This window comes from Bicyclus anynana, chromosome 7 (genome assembly GCF_947172395.1).
Source record: "Bicyclus anynana chromosome 7, ilBicAnyn1.1, whole genome shotgun sequence".
In the NCBI taxonomy this organism is placed as follows: Eukaryota; Metazoa; Arthropoda; class Insecta; order Lepidoptera; family Nymphalidae; genus Bicyclus; species Bicyclus anynana.
Genome location: NC_069089.1, coordinates 13,866,819 through 13,884,029, shown reverse-complemented (window position 1 = coordinate 13,884,029; position 17,211 = coordinate 13,866,819). Strand labels below are relative to the sequence as shown.

The 17,211-nt window shown below is 35.0% G+C and overlaps 1 protein-coding gene across 12 annotated transcripts in view; it reads right to left on the bottom strand.

Annotated features, from left to right (window-relative positions):
* The window catches only part of LOC112044075 (cAMP-specific 3',5'-cyclic phosphodiesterase), a 629,441-nt gene that overhangs the window by 49,584 nt on the left and 562,646 nt on the right, over positions 1-17,211 (bottom strand). For all 12 annotated transcript variants that reach the window (XM_052882556.1, XM_052882561.1, XM_052882560.1 and 9 more), the window contains one exon: positions 3,549-3,661. In XM_052882556.1, coding sequence (XP_052738516.1) covers positions 3,549-3,661 — 113 coding nt within the window. The remainder of the gene's footprint in view (positions 1-3,548; positions 3,662-17,211) is intronic.

The window sequence follows — 17,211 nt, the reverse complement described above, 5'->3', positions numbered from 1 at the left end:
TTTGTGGCAACGTGCGTCGGCGTCAGACGAAAAGCTCGATTGACGTGCGGTCTCGCTCCAAATGGGTGTCCCGGGAATTTGCGTGGAATTACTTTCTAAATTCTTCAATTCTTGATAGAGACTTTTCCGTTTACTGCATTTTATCCTTGAACGTTTAGGAAGATATCCGAAAATCCGGATGCTAATGGACTCTTTCAAAAATCATATATTTTTTTTATTCTCTACAAGTTATCACTTGATGATAAGTGATGATGCAATCTAAGATGGAAGCGGGCTAACTTGTTAGGTGTAGGATGAAATCCACACTCCTTTCAGTTTCTACACGACATCGTACCGGAACTTTAAATCGCTCGGCGGTACCAGCCAGACCTGGATCAATTAAGAATACCTCAATCGGCCCAGCCGGGGATTGAACTTAGGACCTCCGCCTTGTAAATCCACTGCGCATACCACTGCGATATGGAGACAATCAAACTTAACCAAAATTTATGACTTTGTTAAAGATTAGTTATAATTTCTCATATTGACACGAAAAAATCCTCCCAAAGCAAGCATGATTAAAACACCAAAGAAAAGCGAATCGGCATCGGCAAAACAGCATAGGCTGACCATGTCTTAGGTTTATGAAAAGACAAAAGGTTAAAGTGTAATCCAATTTTCTCTTGACGTAGTTATTACGATGATGTATCGATATAATCAATTAAAATTCAAATGAGGCTAAAATATATAATACGGAGTTCTTACCTTGTAAGTCTTAGTCTTTTTGATTATGTAAAACATTAAATTACTAGTAAGTAAACTTCAGTACGGTACACAAGATGTTGCTACAGAAATGAGAACGCTCTTCGTTTTGAACTAGTTAGTTATACTTACTTGTAAGTATACCTCTCTATATCACCAAATCATTAAAACTTTTCTTTCTGAAAGCTACGCGTTCGGCATTCCATCAATAAGACCAACAGAACTCGTGTAAAACAAGCTCGGTAACCATAGGTATTATGTTTTGGAAATTAGAAAAGTGGAACGTTGATTTGCGACGCGAATCCCTGTAAACTTTGACATTTAGCAAAGTAATTTACTTCAACTTTCGGTATTATGTTCCGTACTACGGGCATGATTAAAGATTATGTTTTCATTATATTATTTTCTTTTCCACATAGATTATGATTCGAAGGTTTAATTTTTAATATACCTACCAAAATAAAAAATCGGTTATCTGTAAAGTCGGTTTACTGACGATAGTTGAACGTGACAACGTTAGAAAATACTAAAGGAACGGTTGCATTTTTCAAAAGAAAGAGCGAGATATACTTTATTTCTTGTAAAAAAGTTGGCAACCCTAGAGCGAGGGAACGACGCATGACGTCATCTTTTTTCGAGTTTGCATCTGGCTACATCGAATTATAAGACGTTGTCACGTCAATAATTTACCTCAATTTATCCTGATAAAACATTCTGATTTTTATCTGCCCACAGAACTCCTTCAGACTTTGGTCTTTCTTTGATAATAATAATAAATTCAAAAATTCATAACACAACTTGTTGATGTATTTTTTTTCGAACATTCACCATTTTGTATCTTATGAATAATAAGAGATTTATCTCATCTTATTCGACGCAAAATTACTTCGAAGTATTTTGCATTGAAATTTTGGGTCGAAATATTGAAACTAACCTGAGATATCATGATCAAAAGTGAAAATTTTATTAAATTTGAAAATTAAAAATTTAGGCATTTTCATCGTTTATTTCTATCTATCTATTTCAATGTTCGGTAGTCTGATAAAAAAAAAATATTACATCGTGTGTAACAACAATCGTTTTGGTACAAATTTAACATTGTGGTTCTAAAGTTAGTAAATCAAAAACTAAAGACATTTTTCGAGCTAAGCCGCTAGTCTATAATGTCACTTGACGCAAAATTACGTTTAAAATAATTATGTTCAAAAAACCGTATTGTATGATCCTCAGACTAAATACATAAGGACTAGTATCGCACCCAAATTCACGAACAAAATTTTCTGCCATTTTCTAAGGAAAACAAGCTTAGATTTCATACATATCTTATACTAAAGTAGCAGTTTTTGTTCGTTTTTTACACCATTTAACTACACAAAAAGGTATTTTTACAGAGGTTTTTAACCGACGGACACGATTGTAAACTATGAAACATCGATTCTATAGAGACAGTGTTTATAATCGCATAATATCGTTGATCATATACTTTGACAGAAAAATAATGTCTTGCGAGGCAGGTCTGATCGCAAAAAAGAAAAACTACTGTCACTTGATGCAGTGGCTCAATAACCTGCTGGAATCAAAGCAAGAGCAAAGGTTACTGGTGACGATATCATTAATTGTAAAAAGTTCTTTATTCGTAAGTAGGTACTTGGAACATTGGTTAAGCTTGTGGTATGAGTGAGTAACACAATATGGAGTGAATAATAAGTAAAATGTTCCAAGTACATCTAATCTTCCAATCTAATTTAGTTAATGCAACTGCACTAAGATTTTCTGACTTAAGTATAAGTATTCTGTATGTATTAATGCTTCTACAAGTCTATGTATGAAGATAATACGATCGCATTGATAAAGCCAAACGTTGACATAAAAAATATTAAAATCTATGATTTAAATAAATTGTAATTTATTTTTACCTGAATGCACAACGTAAAGTAAGGTTATTGCTAATAGTAAGTAAATCGTCGGGTCACCAATCTTTTCCGTCTGTCTGTCTATTGACATTTACGAGCACACGACTCAGTTGATAACGCTCATATTAAATCAGTTGATATTATAATAGTAGCATCAGAAGAAGTCAGTACAGCGTTGGGCTGTTAAAGTTTCAAACTCTAAAACTGAGAAGGTACATTGATCTAATAAATTTTATGCAATTAACGCCGAGAGACAGTGCATAAAGTGAAGGTGTGAGTCATTGGCAGTAATAACCCTGAACTTAAGTGAAAATATGCCAAGTCTTAGTCATATCATAAATTTTGAATCACGACCATATTAACGTCATATAATAAGATCAACTCACAGTCATTGTTTACGAATGAGAACCGATATCTGTAAACATCGATCATACAGTTACTATCCAGGAAATCGCAGATTTCTTAGTACAACACTAATCAATCATAGTACAGGTATCGTTGCACATACAGAGTTCTGAGAGTTATACATGATTACGTATCACAATGTTTAGAAAGTTGCGACTATCTTGATATTTGATGAACGTCAAGTTAATAGTTGACACGTCATATTATATTGCATTACGGAAATTCCAACTTCGATTAGATGTACATTGTACATGTGACGTCGACCTGTCAGTTTCAGTAATTTAATTATGAATTGGTACGTGATCAAATTAGACAAGACTGACTGAGGCTTAGCAATTTTGCAGCTCGCGCTTATAAAAAGCGTTTCTTCCGGCGACAAGCTAATTTTGAGGACATAACCTCCGTAGCCAATGTCGTTTCTGGTGGGTTCTTTAATCTATGATATTATTATAATATCTTGTAATTATAAATAATAGCAAAAACACGTACCTTGAGCGAAGCCATATCGGAAACGGAGCGGTGGGTCTGTATGGTTTCGAGCTGGTCCAGGCACCAGTCCAGCTCTTCAACGGTCTCTAGTGCCAGCTTCATGTATGCTTCGTCTGAAACAAACAAAAATGAATTGATAGTATAATCAAAATTTACTTAATTTACAAGCATGTGTGAAACGTCAAGTTTGAATATTTGTAAAGAATTTACCACCGGTTTGGAAGGCAAGTTTTGTTGCGAAACGCCTCGAAAATAAATAAACTCAACAAGTTGCTCTTTCAAAATCGGTATTTTTATTTTTTGCTGCAGCATAGAAGTGAGTCTTCTACATTTTGAATATACTGACCCCCTTTACAACCCCGTAAAGGTCAATTCTGTCCATTTGTAGTGACTCTACCACCTGATTGAAAAGCATAATCTATTTTATTTATCATCAATTAGAACGAGATGAAAAACAAAAAAGGTTTTGTTGAATGTATTTTCAAAATCACTATTTACCTCTTGTCATTGTTATTGCTATGCCCTTCGTTTGTCTATTTGTATTGTTTGTTTGTGTGTTTGTTTGTTTGTATTTATTGATATAATGTACAAACTTAGTATAATTTCGAAACATGCTTAGACTAAAAATAAACAAATTGTACTAGAAAATCCTCTTTTGTCGATTTAAGAAATTCGTCTATAAATTTCTTAGGAACTTTGTTATTGGACTGACTTTATGTTTGTCGATAGATTGTAGATAGATGGATTACAGGAACTACGGCGAGGTCGTCAGTCGGGTAACCCCAAGCAAATCTAGTAACCAGAAACACAATAAACACCCTGTCTGAAATACTCGGTGTTAGAGAGAACGTGAGTAATTTAAGCGAATGTTTATTTAAAGTTGACGTATTTCAGTATATCTATGCTAGAAAATATTCCAAGACAATTTAATTTACATTCCTAAATTTGCTTTTGATCAGAATATCAAAGGACGACGTCCATGATATAGCAGAGGTTGAGGGGTGGTTGATATCTACACTCCCCTACTCGTTTCGTGTTGTTTCCTCTACCCAGCCAAATTTGGTAAGACCCCATACAGATCAGACTTTGCTATATATTTGCTTACATCATTGAGGGAGTATTCAGTTTTCCCTAAATATATTTTTAGGCGTCCGTTCAACTTACGCGCGCGATTAGAATAAAGATAATTTCGTGGGCTAACGAGGATATACATATACAACCGCTTAAATAAATATTAAATAGCTTTGCTATGTATCTATCGCTTGAATAGATATAGATAGCGAATGGAGCTAAAAGTAGTAGTAGTAGTAATCATAAGTGAAAAAGTGTATTCGTTCATTCAATTATTATTCGCTCAGGCTGTTGCCAGCCATCAAAGGAAAAAAAAAATCAAGTAAGGAAAGAGATTATCATAGAATTCAAAGTAGGGTGTAAGTCTGATTAATTACCTTAATACAATGAGTTTTAATTTTCAATTTTCATTGATAAAAGCTCTATTTTTTGTTTGAAATAGATATACAGGCCTTGTGAAATACCCGTCAAGTCTTATACGAGAGGTCAGTTGCGCAAAAAGGCACTCTAAATACACAATGAGTTTAAATTTAGATAAGTCGTTGAGTGGTCTATAAATCAGTGTCATACATCGCGTGATGGACATCGGTGACAGTAATAGCCGACCTTTTAATGAAATAACAACCAGCGGCTATTGACTATTGCAGGTGCAGTTTAGTGGTGCATTTGTTTAGTGTAGTTTTTAGTAACCAATCCCTCTTGAGCGGTTGCTTCGAAACATCGTAATGCACCAAATGTTTCAATTATAACATGTTTGTAAACTATATACATAAAAGAAAGTGACGTTAGTTACACTTTTGACGTGACATCGTCTTATAATTCGATGGAGCCGGGTGCACACTCGAAAAAAGATGACGTCAGGCGTAGTTCCTTCGCTCTAGGGTTGCCAACTTTTTTTACAAGAAATAAGGTATATTCTGGTCTATAAAATTATTAAACAGTATTTTAAAAGAACTAACATTGTCTTTTTAAAAATGCAACCATTCCATCAGTATTTTCTCATGACGTTGTCACGTTCAACTATCGTCAGTAAACCGACTTTACAGACAACCGATCTTTTTTATAACGGCAGGACGATTTGACTGAAAATTGGTGGAAACGTAGCTCAGAACCAGGAGAAGGACATAGGATATTTAGGGTAGGGGTAGGGTCGCGGGCGTGTGCTCGTATATGATAAAGATTCTTATAAATAAGGCTGTCTTTTGTATTATACTATCTTGAAAGCCATTTTTTGTATATAATTCATTTGTTTATAGGTAAATATTACCCATGTTTTGATAAGTACTTGCTGGTACCATGAATTTTTTGACAGTTTGCTCAAAATGCAAAGTTATTATGTTATAGTAAAATAGTACATCCTTATTGGGGGTTGTTGGTGGCAACTGGAATTTCTTTTATCTCTACCAACATAATACCGATATATATTTAGGTTTAGGTTTAGTAGCTCGAGAAAACATAAAAAATATTAAGAAGTAGGTAATTACGTTTCATTTCCGATATACTCGGAATAGGGTAAATAGATTCGAAAAAATACCTATTCTTTGAAGGATCGTCCAAAAATAATTAAGAGAACTGTGCACTTTAATTACCCACTGCATGTTTATTACTATCATAATTTATGGCCAATATATCTCGTAATATTATTATAAGCACATTACGTATTTTATAGAGGGAGTAATGTCCTGTAGTAAAGACTGCCACACAAACATCATTCATTGTGATATGTTTAGTGCAGCTCGTAAAACCTGAACACTCATATGATAAAGATAACCAAAGAGTCTATCAGGTATATTGTAGCCAATAGACCTGATATAGTGCTAGTCGATCGGTCAGTGCATCGTGCAATAATTGTTGATATTACAGTTCCACATGACGATAATCTGGTTAAAGCCGAAAAGGAAAAAGTATCAAAATACTTGGACCTTGCTCACGAGATTACCGCCATGTGGAATGTTGAGTCAACTATTATTGTTCCGATAGTTGTTTCAGTCAATGGTCTTATAGCGAAAAGCTTCGACCAACACCTTAAGAAGCTTTCGCTTAACTGTTGGATCAAGAGTCGGATACAAAAGGCAGTGATTCTTGAGACGGCGCGTATTGTGAGGAGGTTCCTCACTCTGGAGCCCTGACCACCGGTTCCTTGGGCACTCAAATGTCCCGCAGCGGGAGGGTGAATTTTTTTTTTTTATAAATTTTTAATAATGTTTTGTATTTTATACTTATATTGTTAAAAATTTTAAAAAAAAGAAGTAATAAATAAATGAGAGAAAAACCAAAGAGTCTATTAATAGTCTTCAAATTTATTTTAACCATAACGCTGTTGGATTAACTATAGCTTGGCAACTTCGTTCGTAACACTGATGTTTTTGACACACCCGCGCGGTCTGGGCGCGCAATTAAGAAAATCTCAATCGGTCCAGCCGGGGATCGAACCCATGACCTCCGTCTTGTAAATCCACCGTCCTTACCACTGCACACTTTCTGAATATAATTCAAAGTGCTAGAATGGCGACCCCGCACTAGTAAGCGCAGTGTTGGTTGACCCTCTACCAGGTGGACTGACGACATCAAGCGAGTCGCAGGGATTCGCTGGATACAGGTGGCTCAGTATCGTGATGTTTGGAAGTCCCTACAAAAAGCCTATGTCCTGCAGTGGACGTCCATCGGCTGATATGATGATGATGATGATTGATGATGATGATGATAATTCGCAAAAAGTCACTACAAACATTAAAAAAATCTATATTCCAGTCGTACCGGAACTAAAATAGGATGAAATATGGATTCGTATTCGTAGAAAAATGCGAGGTTTGGATATTCAGAAATATCACCATACATATTCAGAATATTGATGTTACGGAAACCGCTATCCTGTAGCCCGAGGCTTACAATTACTAAGGGTTCGGGAAGTTTTACGATATCTACATTGTGCACAATTAGATTTTGCACTATAATTGGATCTACGTGTAATTTTATAGGTATACCGCATTCCTACTACTACCGTATTGAGTAAACGGATATAGGTTCGTCTAGAGACGACAGGGTGTCTACGTTAATTGCACTTACATTTAAATTTAAAATTATGCACTTGTGAGATTCAAATTCAAAGTTCTTTGTAATTTCAATATTTAAAGAAAGAACAGAAAAAAATATTTCAAAATACTACATTTTACACTATTGTAGTGTAAAATGACCCTCTGACCAATTAGCATAAGACCTGCCTCGCTAGACGTTACCCCTCTGTCAAAAGTATACGATTTACCCATTTACCATGTACCAGTTACCATCTGGTGGGACACTTCGGCCGGGGCTAATTACCACCCTACCGGCAAAGACGTACCGTCTATATTATAACTGTTTCATGACGTCACGTTAACAAACAAACAATAATATTAAACAAAAATATTCGTTAACAATTAGTTTAACGTTTAGTACATCAAGTAACATTGCGAGGTCACAAAATGCCGTTGCCGTTCCCGAAGGAATACGGGGATAATATATAGGCTAGCCTTCCTCGATAAATGTGCTGTCTAACACTGAAAGAATTTTTCAAATCGGACCTGTAGTTCCTGAGATTAGCGCGTTCAATCAATCAAACAAACAAACTCTTCAGGTTTATAATATTAGTATAGATATATTTCAGACCCTTATTCCGTGTATTAGACGATATTACTATTGTTTAAATTAAATTTGGTATGTGTCAACTACCCTATTCCACGTAAACAGAGTCGCGGCCATCCACTAGACTAGACTAGACTACATAATACAGCCGATGATAGTAAGCCAGTTAACTTCAAAGAGGTACCAATTGTTTCCTTACATCCGAGTATTTTCTACAAGGCGTCGTATCTGAAAATCAAATCGTTTGGTGGTGCGGCGGCACCGGGGATTGGAGCCGATAACATAATTTCCTTTCCGAGGCATTCACTACCTTCCACTTCCCAATCCCGAGCTGTTATTGGAATTTTGAAATTGTAATTTTCTTGATTATTTGTCATGATTACGGATCGTGGTTTGGATCGCTTCTGACATTACAAAGACAGCCCCGGTTCTACGATTTTTATCGAAAAAGGGTGAATACTACCCTACTTTTATTATGTTACTTTTGATTTTAAATTAATGTGTAAGATAAAATTAATTAAAACACACTGCAAGCGAAATTATTCAGATAATCAAGGCATTTCTTCAAAGCAAGAATTTCTTCTCTCTTTACACTGTTACAACTTTAAACGGCGTGGTTTCTTCTGTGGAAAGTAAATTCCCGAGTAGTGCCCGGGGCAGCACATTCGATCTTCTAAATTGTAAACTAATGAACAAATTGTTAACTATTCGTAATTATCCAATGTGATATTGATGATCTATCGAGTATTTTCAAGATTTGTTAATGCTGAATGTGAATGGTGATATTTTATAGAAACTCGACCCAGAGGAACATTACGCCCTGGGTACGTGTCAGGCAGTCACAATCCTTATCCTGGATTGAAATATTTTAACCTTCCACGGATTTTTCAAGTTTTTTTTCGAGTAGTATCTTACTAAAACTGGCAGGGAGATCTACACGAGCGGAGAAGAGGAGTGTTAATCGTTTGTGAAGGAATTCCTTAACCCTACACCCGTTGATTACAAGTCCAAGACTATGCGCAGAGTTTTCCTCTCTGCCACACGATGGACCCGGCATTCGTCGAGTCAGATCTCGTTACATTCATCATTAGCAACCCATTTTCAGCTCGCTGATGAGCACGAGTCTCATCTCAGAATGAGAGGAGTTGGGAAAATAATCCACCACAAAGGCCCAATGTGAATTCGCAGACTTCACATACGTAGAGAATTAAGAAAATTCTCAGGTATGCAGGTTCCCTCACGATGTTTATCCTTCACCGTTTGAGACATGTGATAATTAATTTCTTAAAATGCATATAACTTACTTAACTATGAATAGTTAGAGGTGCATGCCTCGAACCGGATTCGAACCTACGCCCTCCGGATCGAAGGCAGAGGCCATATCCACGGGGCTATCACGGCTTATATTAGTTTTTAAAATAAATTTTTGAAAGAAACATACAAATCCAGCTCAAATATAAAGAAAGTTCTAGAATGCATGTTTACATAAGTATGAATTTCGTGTAACCAAGCTAGTATATCATAATGACTTTGTTTACGATACAGATGCTACAAGTGATCGTGTTAATAAACAAATCAGGTCTATAATTGACGATAAACTCAACAGTAGCTGCCGCGATAACTATCGCAAGTGTCTCATTAATTAAATTGTTTATCTATAATGATTTCGAATTGTGAAAAACAAATTATGTATAGTTATTATACATAATAGATAACTGATGCATTATGCTTCCTACATATCAACGATTTTTTTAGATAATTGTAATAATTAATTGTTTTAACTCGTTTCTACAAGGAAATAATTTAAAAATTACTGATATTTTTAAAAGATTTAGATTATTATAACAAGCTTTATACTCAGTTTATCATAATGTGATGAGCTCAAGATAAAAGATTATAGGATTTTCGTTTGTCTGTTTAACATATCACCGCGCTATAAGAAGACTATAGTTTCACAGGTTGGATGGAAATCCTATCTATTTTCCTCATCCAATTTTTTGTAGGCTCTGAGAGCGGTGGCGAGGTGATAAAAGGAAAAAAAACTTAGCTTAGTTGGTCTAAGTTGATCTAACTAATATACCACATGTGGACAAACAAACATACGTAGTATATCACATATCTGGTGGAAAAGCACTCTAATGGTAAGCGATTATTACTCAGCCTCCTCTAAAACGCCTTTGCTTAGAAGGTGCATGTTCACCCTTGACTTGAGAATACTTCTTTAAAGTATTTGTTTTCATACGAGATAAATTAATAATTTATTATAAATTGTTCATATAAAAACTAAAGATAAAGAAGAGAAGAAAGAAGACTCTTTAGAACTGTTAAATGTAGTGTAAAACAGTAAGAATTTGTCCAAAGATAAATGTAATCGTCGTGTACATATATAAATCTAACAGCTTATGCAACACACGCCAAGGCAGATATCTAATGGCAGGAATTTTTCAGACTTACTTGACGCGTACCTATCTTCATAAATTATTGCCTTTTTTAAACAATATAAATGTTTATGTGTTATTCTAATGTATAATTTACGTTATTTTAACAAACAAATTATTTGATCCATTCATAAAAGTAAAATAATGACATTATGGTAAGTTTTATTTGTACATTGTGTACTTCAGAAGGTTATACAGGATTTTGTTCCACTATTGGCATATTTAACTGTTTTTTTAAACAATAATAAATATCATTAATACCCTAGGTAGGTATCTAATAAAAAAAATCAAAGGAACCTTTACAAATAATATAATATTTCTTTTATCAGTATGTTATACGCAAAAAATATATTACGCTGATTCGTGAATACGTATTAGGGAACAAACAAAGTAATGAAGAGTAGTAGTGTGTTATCTCATAACTCAAATATAGTAAAATGCCTTATCAGTACGTAAACAACCGCACCCAGTAGGCGTCGGCTAGTCTAACAATCGATTACTGCTAACCTTCAGAAACAAAAGATAAATATAAAACATATATCTGAATTAAATAACTAAAATGTATGGAAAACTAATACTTATTTAGTTTTTAATTGTTGACAAAACTGTCAAATTTCAATATATTTTACAAGTAGGTAAAGAGGAAGCGGTCAAAATACTGACCCGCAATTATATTTTTAATGTCAATCTTGTTTAACAGCAACAATTAAAAGCGCGTGTCAAATAGATAAACTGTCTGTGTCTTTCACAGTACATTTAGAAGTTATGTCGCGATTTGCGTCACTTATCAGTGACCTTAGATGTGTGGTTCCGGTATGAAAGCAATATCACACTCCTCGTAAGCATCGATAGTGTCTGTCTGTTAAAGATGCCTACACAGGTCTAGATAAGAAACGACCATCTGATTACTGTGTTGCCAACAAGCACACTTTTGGAACGTGATAAATGACGTCAGAGTTCATTCAGATAACTTGTGACTTTAACCTCACGGGAGTAAACAACATTCTAGTCTTAAGCGGGCGTAAGAATATACTCGTTAATTGAACGCATACAAAATTGCTAATTCAATATAAATTTAATTAAAACTACAAAGTTATTATAAAACTAAAAGAAAAAAACATTTTCATTAAAAATGTTAATTCTATCTATGAATTGGACGTGTGGTTTTTCTATTCCCGGAATACCGCTTGCCTTTGAGTATATTTATTAGTAAGTGGACGGACTTTTTGTTTGAGTATGTCGTAAAGGAACGTCAACATATCAGAAATAGTTGGTTAAATTATTTAGAGTGGTACTGTGTAAGACATTGCTTAGCAACGTCTTGCAGGCAGGTGTAATGATTTAATAGTAGACATGTTTTTTGCAATACTGATAATCTATACACCTTACCACTGTATTCAAAGCCAACTCATCTTCCGAAAGTAGAAATACTAAAATTGCAATTATTTTTTCGAAAGGATTTTGACCGGCGTTTCTCAGACTATTCGTTTATGGATTACTAATGATGTATGAATCGCATCTTGATAAAAATGAGACTTTACACCCATAAATATTATTATTTTTCTTTTATCTTACAACACTGATTTATACCTGTATTTATCCCTTGGTATTGGGCGCGGTATCTAGGTTCAGTGTAAAAGTGTTTATACCGAGTGTGACGTAAAGAAAAGCGAAAGTGTTGCCCAATTAGCTGAACAAGACCACTTTGACCGCGGCTACTAAAGGGGTGTGGTATATTTAACCATATACATTGACATTGATTGATTGCCACTTTGGTAAACTCAATAGTTAGCCAATTAGATGTTTATTCTATTAATGGTAGTTGTTCTTGGCTTGTTTAAATCTATGTCTTGAAAAATAAAATTTTGTACTTAGCTATAACAATATGCGGGGATATTTCAAATGCTTTTCACTGTTTGTACTATTAATGCACCTATCTACAGTATATGCTAAATGTCAACTTTAAAAATAAAATTCCAAGGATATTACAAATAGTTTTCAATGTTTTAATTAGTAATGCACCTCGTCGTCATCAACCCATATTCGGCTCACTGCTGAGCTCGAGTCTCCTCTCAGAATGAGAGGGGTTAGGCCAATAGTCCACCACGCTGGCCCAATGCGGATTGGCAGACTTCACACACGCAGAGAATGAAGATAATTCTCTGGTATGCAGGTTTCCTCACGATGTTTTCCTTCACCGATTGAGACACGTGATATTTAATTTCTTAAAATGCACACAACTGAAAAGTTGGAGGAATGCACCTACATCATCATTAATACGAGCACGAGTCTCCTTTCAGAATGAGAGGGATGGCAACTTCATTCGTAATTCTCCCGATGTTACGAACACTCCCGCGCGGGCCGGGGGGTTTGTAACTGATGCACCTCACTTCCCCGCATGCACGATTTCACACCCGCGCAGTCTTTTCCCCCGTCGCCCGCATATCATGGGAGTGTCATCAACGAAGTTGTCAGACTGCGCGGACGAAAAGACTGCGCGGGTATAGGCTAAGAGTCCACCGCGTAGGTCCATTGCGGATTAACAAACTTCACACATAAGAAAATTCTTACGTTTGCAGATTTCTTTACGATGTTATTTCTTCACCGTTTGAGACGCGTGATATTTAATTTCTGACATTTACTTATATTTATAAGTATTATTAAATTTTAAAAACAAAAATAGATCCAAATACCGTATTTGGATCTAGAAATTCCATGAATGAAAAGTTCAATATTTCCTAGAACCTGGATGTATGTAAAGTGAGGTTGCTTTATATACTTAATCATCATTGTCTTTGGTATTTCATAAATCCAATATGTCTTTTAGGCCATAAGTCATGAAACTTCCAGACTAAAAAGTCTTACAAACAAACAAAATACTTACTATTACTACTATTAGGTAGATTTATTCTAATTAACAACATGAAGCAATCGAAATAGTATATACTCGTAGGTATTTCATTCCAATCAGAATACAACTATGACAAATACTAGTAATAATTTATTATGAACCTAGACATATCAAGGATGACCAGATATGATTATTGTAAGGCCAATATTCCTTGTCAGTTCTTATATAATCTTTGCTAACCAAACAGAGTTGTATTCTATCTAAACATTGCATTCATTACTATTTAGTTTCTAAACGTAGATTTATATATTTTAGTTGGTAGTAAATAAAGTTAAATTTAGTGATCCTCTATGTATTTAGTCGCGTTTCCTTCTAATTAGTCGAAAATATCAAAGAGTACTGTTACTGTTTCTGTGATGTAATCATAATTATTACATTTTTGGATCGTGCCGCTTTGCAAGAACAAGCTCATGACTAAGGGCGTCGCATGAGTTCGAAACTACTCGGGCATACTCCGACGTTATATCACATGAGTTTTAGTCGTATTTCATTTATATAACTTTCACGATAGTTTAAACACTATTAAACACATTTAATGTAATAAAACACATTTCGGTAGACACTTTTCATACAAACAAATGGTTCTGTTTACCTCCATACTTGCAACAATCACAAAATTTAACAACGTCCATACAAAAAACGTTTAGGTACGTCATTTACAAATAAATATTTCGTTTTACCCTAACCCAGATGCGGCCTGACCTCTGAAATGTGCTAATAAATTCGCAGTAAAACCATTTGTTATGTCCTCGATGCGTAATGCATAAATATTTGGGCTAAAACATAAAGCTCCATAAACCCATCTCTTCTCTTGGTAACATTTCGATGAGCTATAAAAAAATATGTAGGCCTAGGCAACCGTTGGTACTTATTTCCTGTCGATTTCCTACGCACAAACATGTAATGGTTTCTGGGAATGAATCGATATTAGGCCAGGAGCCGGGGATGTTTTTTGACAATTGAAAATTAAAGAAATTCCTTCTAAGTCAAAAAATTGTTATACAGATTGGCACTATTGGATAAAAGGGGGGGTTCATCCTGTTCCAGCTTTATTTAAAACTAAAGATGGGGTAAAAATCAAAATTTTATATTATTTACTAGCGGACGCCTGTGACTTCGTCCGCGTGGTATTTAGTTTGTCACAAATCTTTCGGGAATCATGGATTTTTCCTTAATAAAAAGTAAATTATTTTAATTCTCTTCGAGTGTGAAATCTGCCAATCCACATTGGGCCAGCGTGGTTGACTACTGGCCTTACCCCTCTCATTCTGAGAGGAGACTTGAGCTCGGCAGTGAGCCGAATATGGGTTGACGACGACGACACAACTGAAAAGTTGGAGGTGTATGCCCCGGATCGGATTCGGACCCATACTCTCCGAAATCGGAGGCAGAGGTCATATCCACTGGGCTATCATTTCGTTAAACTGTATAAAATATACAATCTCACGTGAACAAAGTCGCAGGCGTTTGCAAGTTTAAAATATATGTAGGTGTATCTAAAATAGCTTTTCGTAAACATCACGATACTTGAATAAATATAAAAAGTTGTGACAAACTTTTGATTTGCTTATTTGACAGGTACCTGCCTCATAAAGTTTTCCACGTCAAAGTTTTTCGCGAATTTCAAGATATCGTAGCCAATTTATTTGCCTCGCTAGTCCAGTGGTTAACTTATGTGGCTTTAAATAAAGAAAAAAAGAAAGAAAATATATTTATTCAAATCATTTCCTCTTATAATAAAAGGACGCACAATCATGTAGAAAATTTCACTTAAAAACTGGCCAATTTTCCTTAGAAAGTTTAATTATTGATAAAGAAAATTATACATAAAGGCATTTAAATAATATAGTCCAATATTCAATAAAATCCCAAATTCAGAGATAGTTCAACCTTAAGGATTGAGTTTAAGGTTGAATTTGCAAATGCGACTACTTGAATTGAGTGCCAAGAAGTTTTGTTTCGTTCTCATTGAGTGGGAACGATTTTTGGTCGCTGATTGTGCATCCACTTTTTTATAGGAGATCGATGATTCAAATCTAAAAGTTAAGTTATTACCCACAGATATAAGAGGTAACTAGATTTATAAAGTGTCATTCTTTGTATTGAAACCAGCGTACCCAGGGGCGTGGCCTAAATGACTGTTTAATATTTAGTGAAAACTGAAATATGTCACCCTTACTTTAGAGTTGAATATTATTTTATTCCTTTTGTCATAGAACAAAACAAGACTGCTAGTACATGCGCGGACACGCTTGCGTTGTTCCGCACACCCGGGTGTACGCGGGCCACGCCCCCTTGCTACTTCTATTGCTAAAAGCGTTAGCTTTTAGCGTTGTCTGTTCTGTGTTATTACCCATAAACCGGCATTAGAGCAGCATGATGGACTTAATCTCGAAACCTACACTTCGAACATTATTAAATGCAAGCTTATGGAACAGTCTTAGTAGTGTTAATGATTATATAAACGATAATAAAATTTGGAAATAAAGAGCACTAGATAAATGAAGTGCTTGCAAACTAAGTCTTTTTGAAACAAATGAATTTTACCATTGATTTTAATAATATTTTTAACCTACAAATGGAACCGACTTCAAAGACGTATTTCAGTTATTTTGATTTCAACACAAAATTATTAAACCGATTTTCATGAAAATGAAATGAGACCAATCTGAAAAAATACTCTTTCAAACAAAAAAAGAGTTTTCAAAATTGGTTCATAAATGACGAAGTTATGAGGCAAAAAAACAAACGCGTTGAATCGAGAACCTCCTCCTTTTTTTGAAGTCGGTTAAAATAGGCTGTTGATAATGATGTTCTACATAAAGTTGAGGAATTCAACATTTATCGTTCAAAGTTCAAGCCCTGATCAAGTATAACGAACCTAAGGCATGCGTGCCCTTAATGGAACGTGGCGAAATATTTTCGGCACGCAACAAGAAATATTGAACGTGCCTTGTATGGCCATTCCAACGCGATCAATATAAAACTTTCGAGATCTTTAAATACTATGTGTTTAAAAAAGATGTACATTTTTATTACTCCAATATCATTATCAACCCATTTTAATGGCCAACTACCTAGTAGAAGATATAGAGCTTAGACACGTCATGCTGCTTCAATGCAGGTTGGCGGGCTTAGGATAATAATGCAAAGATATTTTATACTATTAGATATGTTAACTGCCTACAAAATGTTAAAAACTCAGCTATAGCGACCACTAACAGATGTTAATTATAATGAACAGGACTGACGGCTAAATGTTTTCTTCGAGGCACAGTGGTATTACAATACCAACTTCCCAAATGAAGCAGAAACTTTTACTGAAAATAGAGAAGAAAAAAAAGCTCAGTATTTCGTAGCCCGACCCAGGGCTCAAACCCAGGGCCTCGTGATTCGAAACCACATAAGATAATCACTGGACCAACCAGGCAGTTACTGATTCCATTGCATAAAACAATAATCGTCAGACATCATCATCTCTTTACCCTTATCCCACTTAAGTGGGGTCGGAAAAATATGTCAATCATTTCCATTCGTCTCTATTACTCGTCAAGACATAATACAAGATTCAATTCAACTCGTCAAGACATAATACAGACATAATACAAGATAATGTATATGT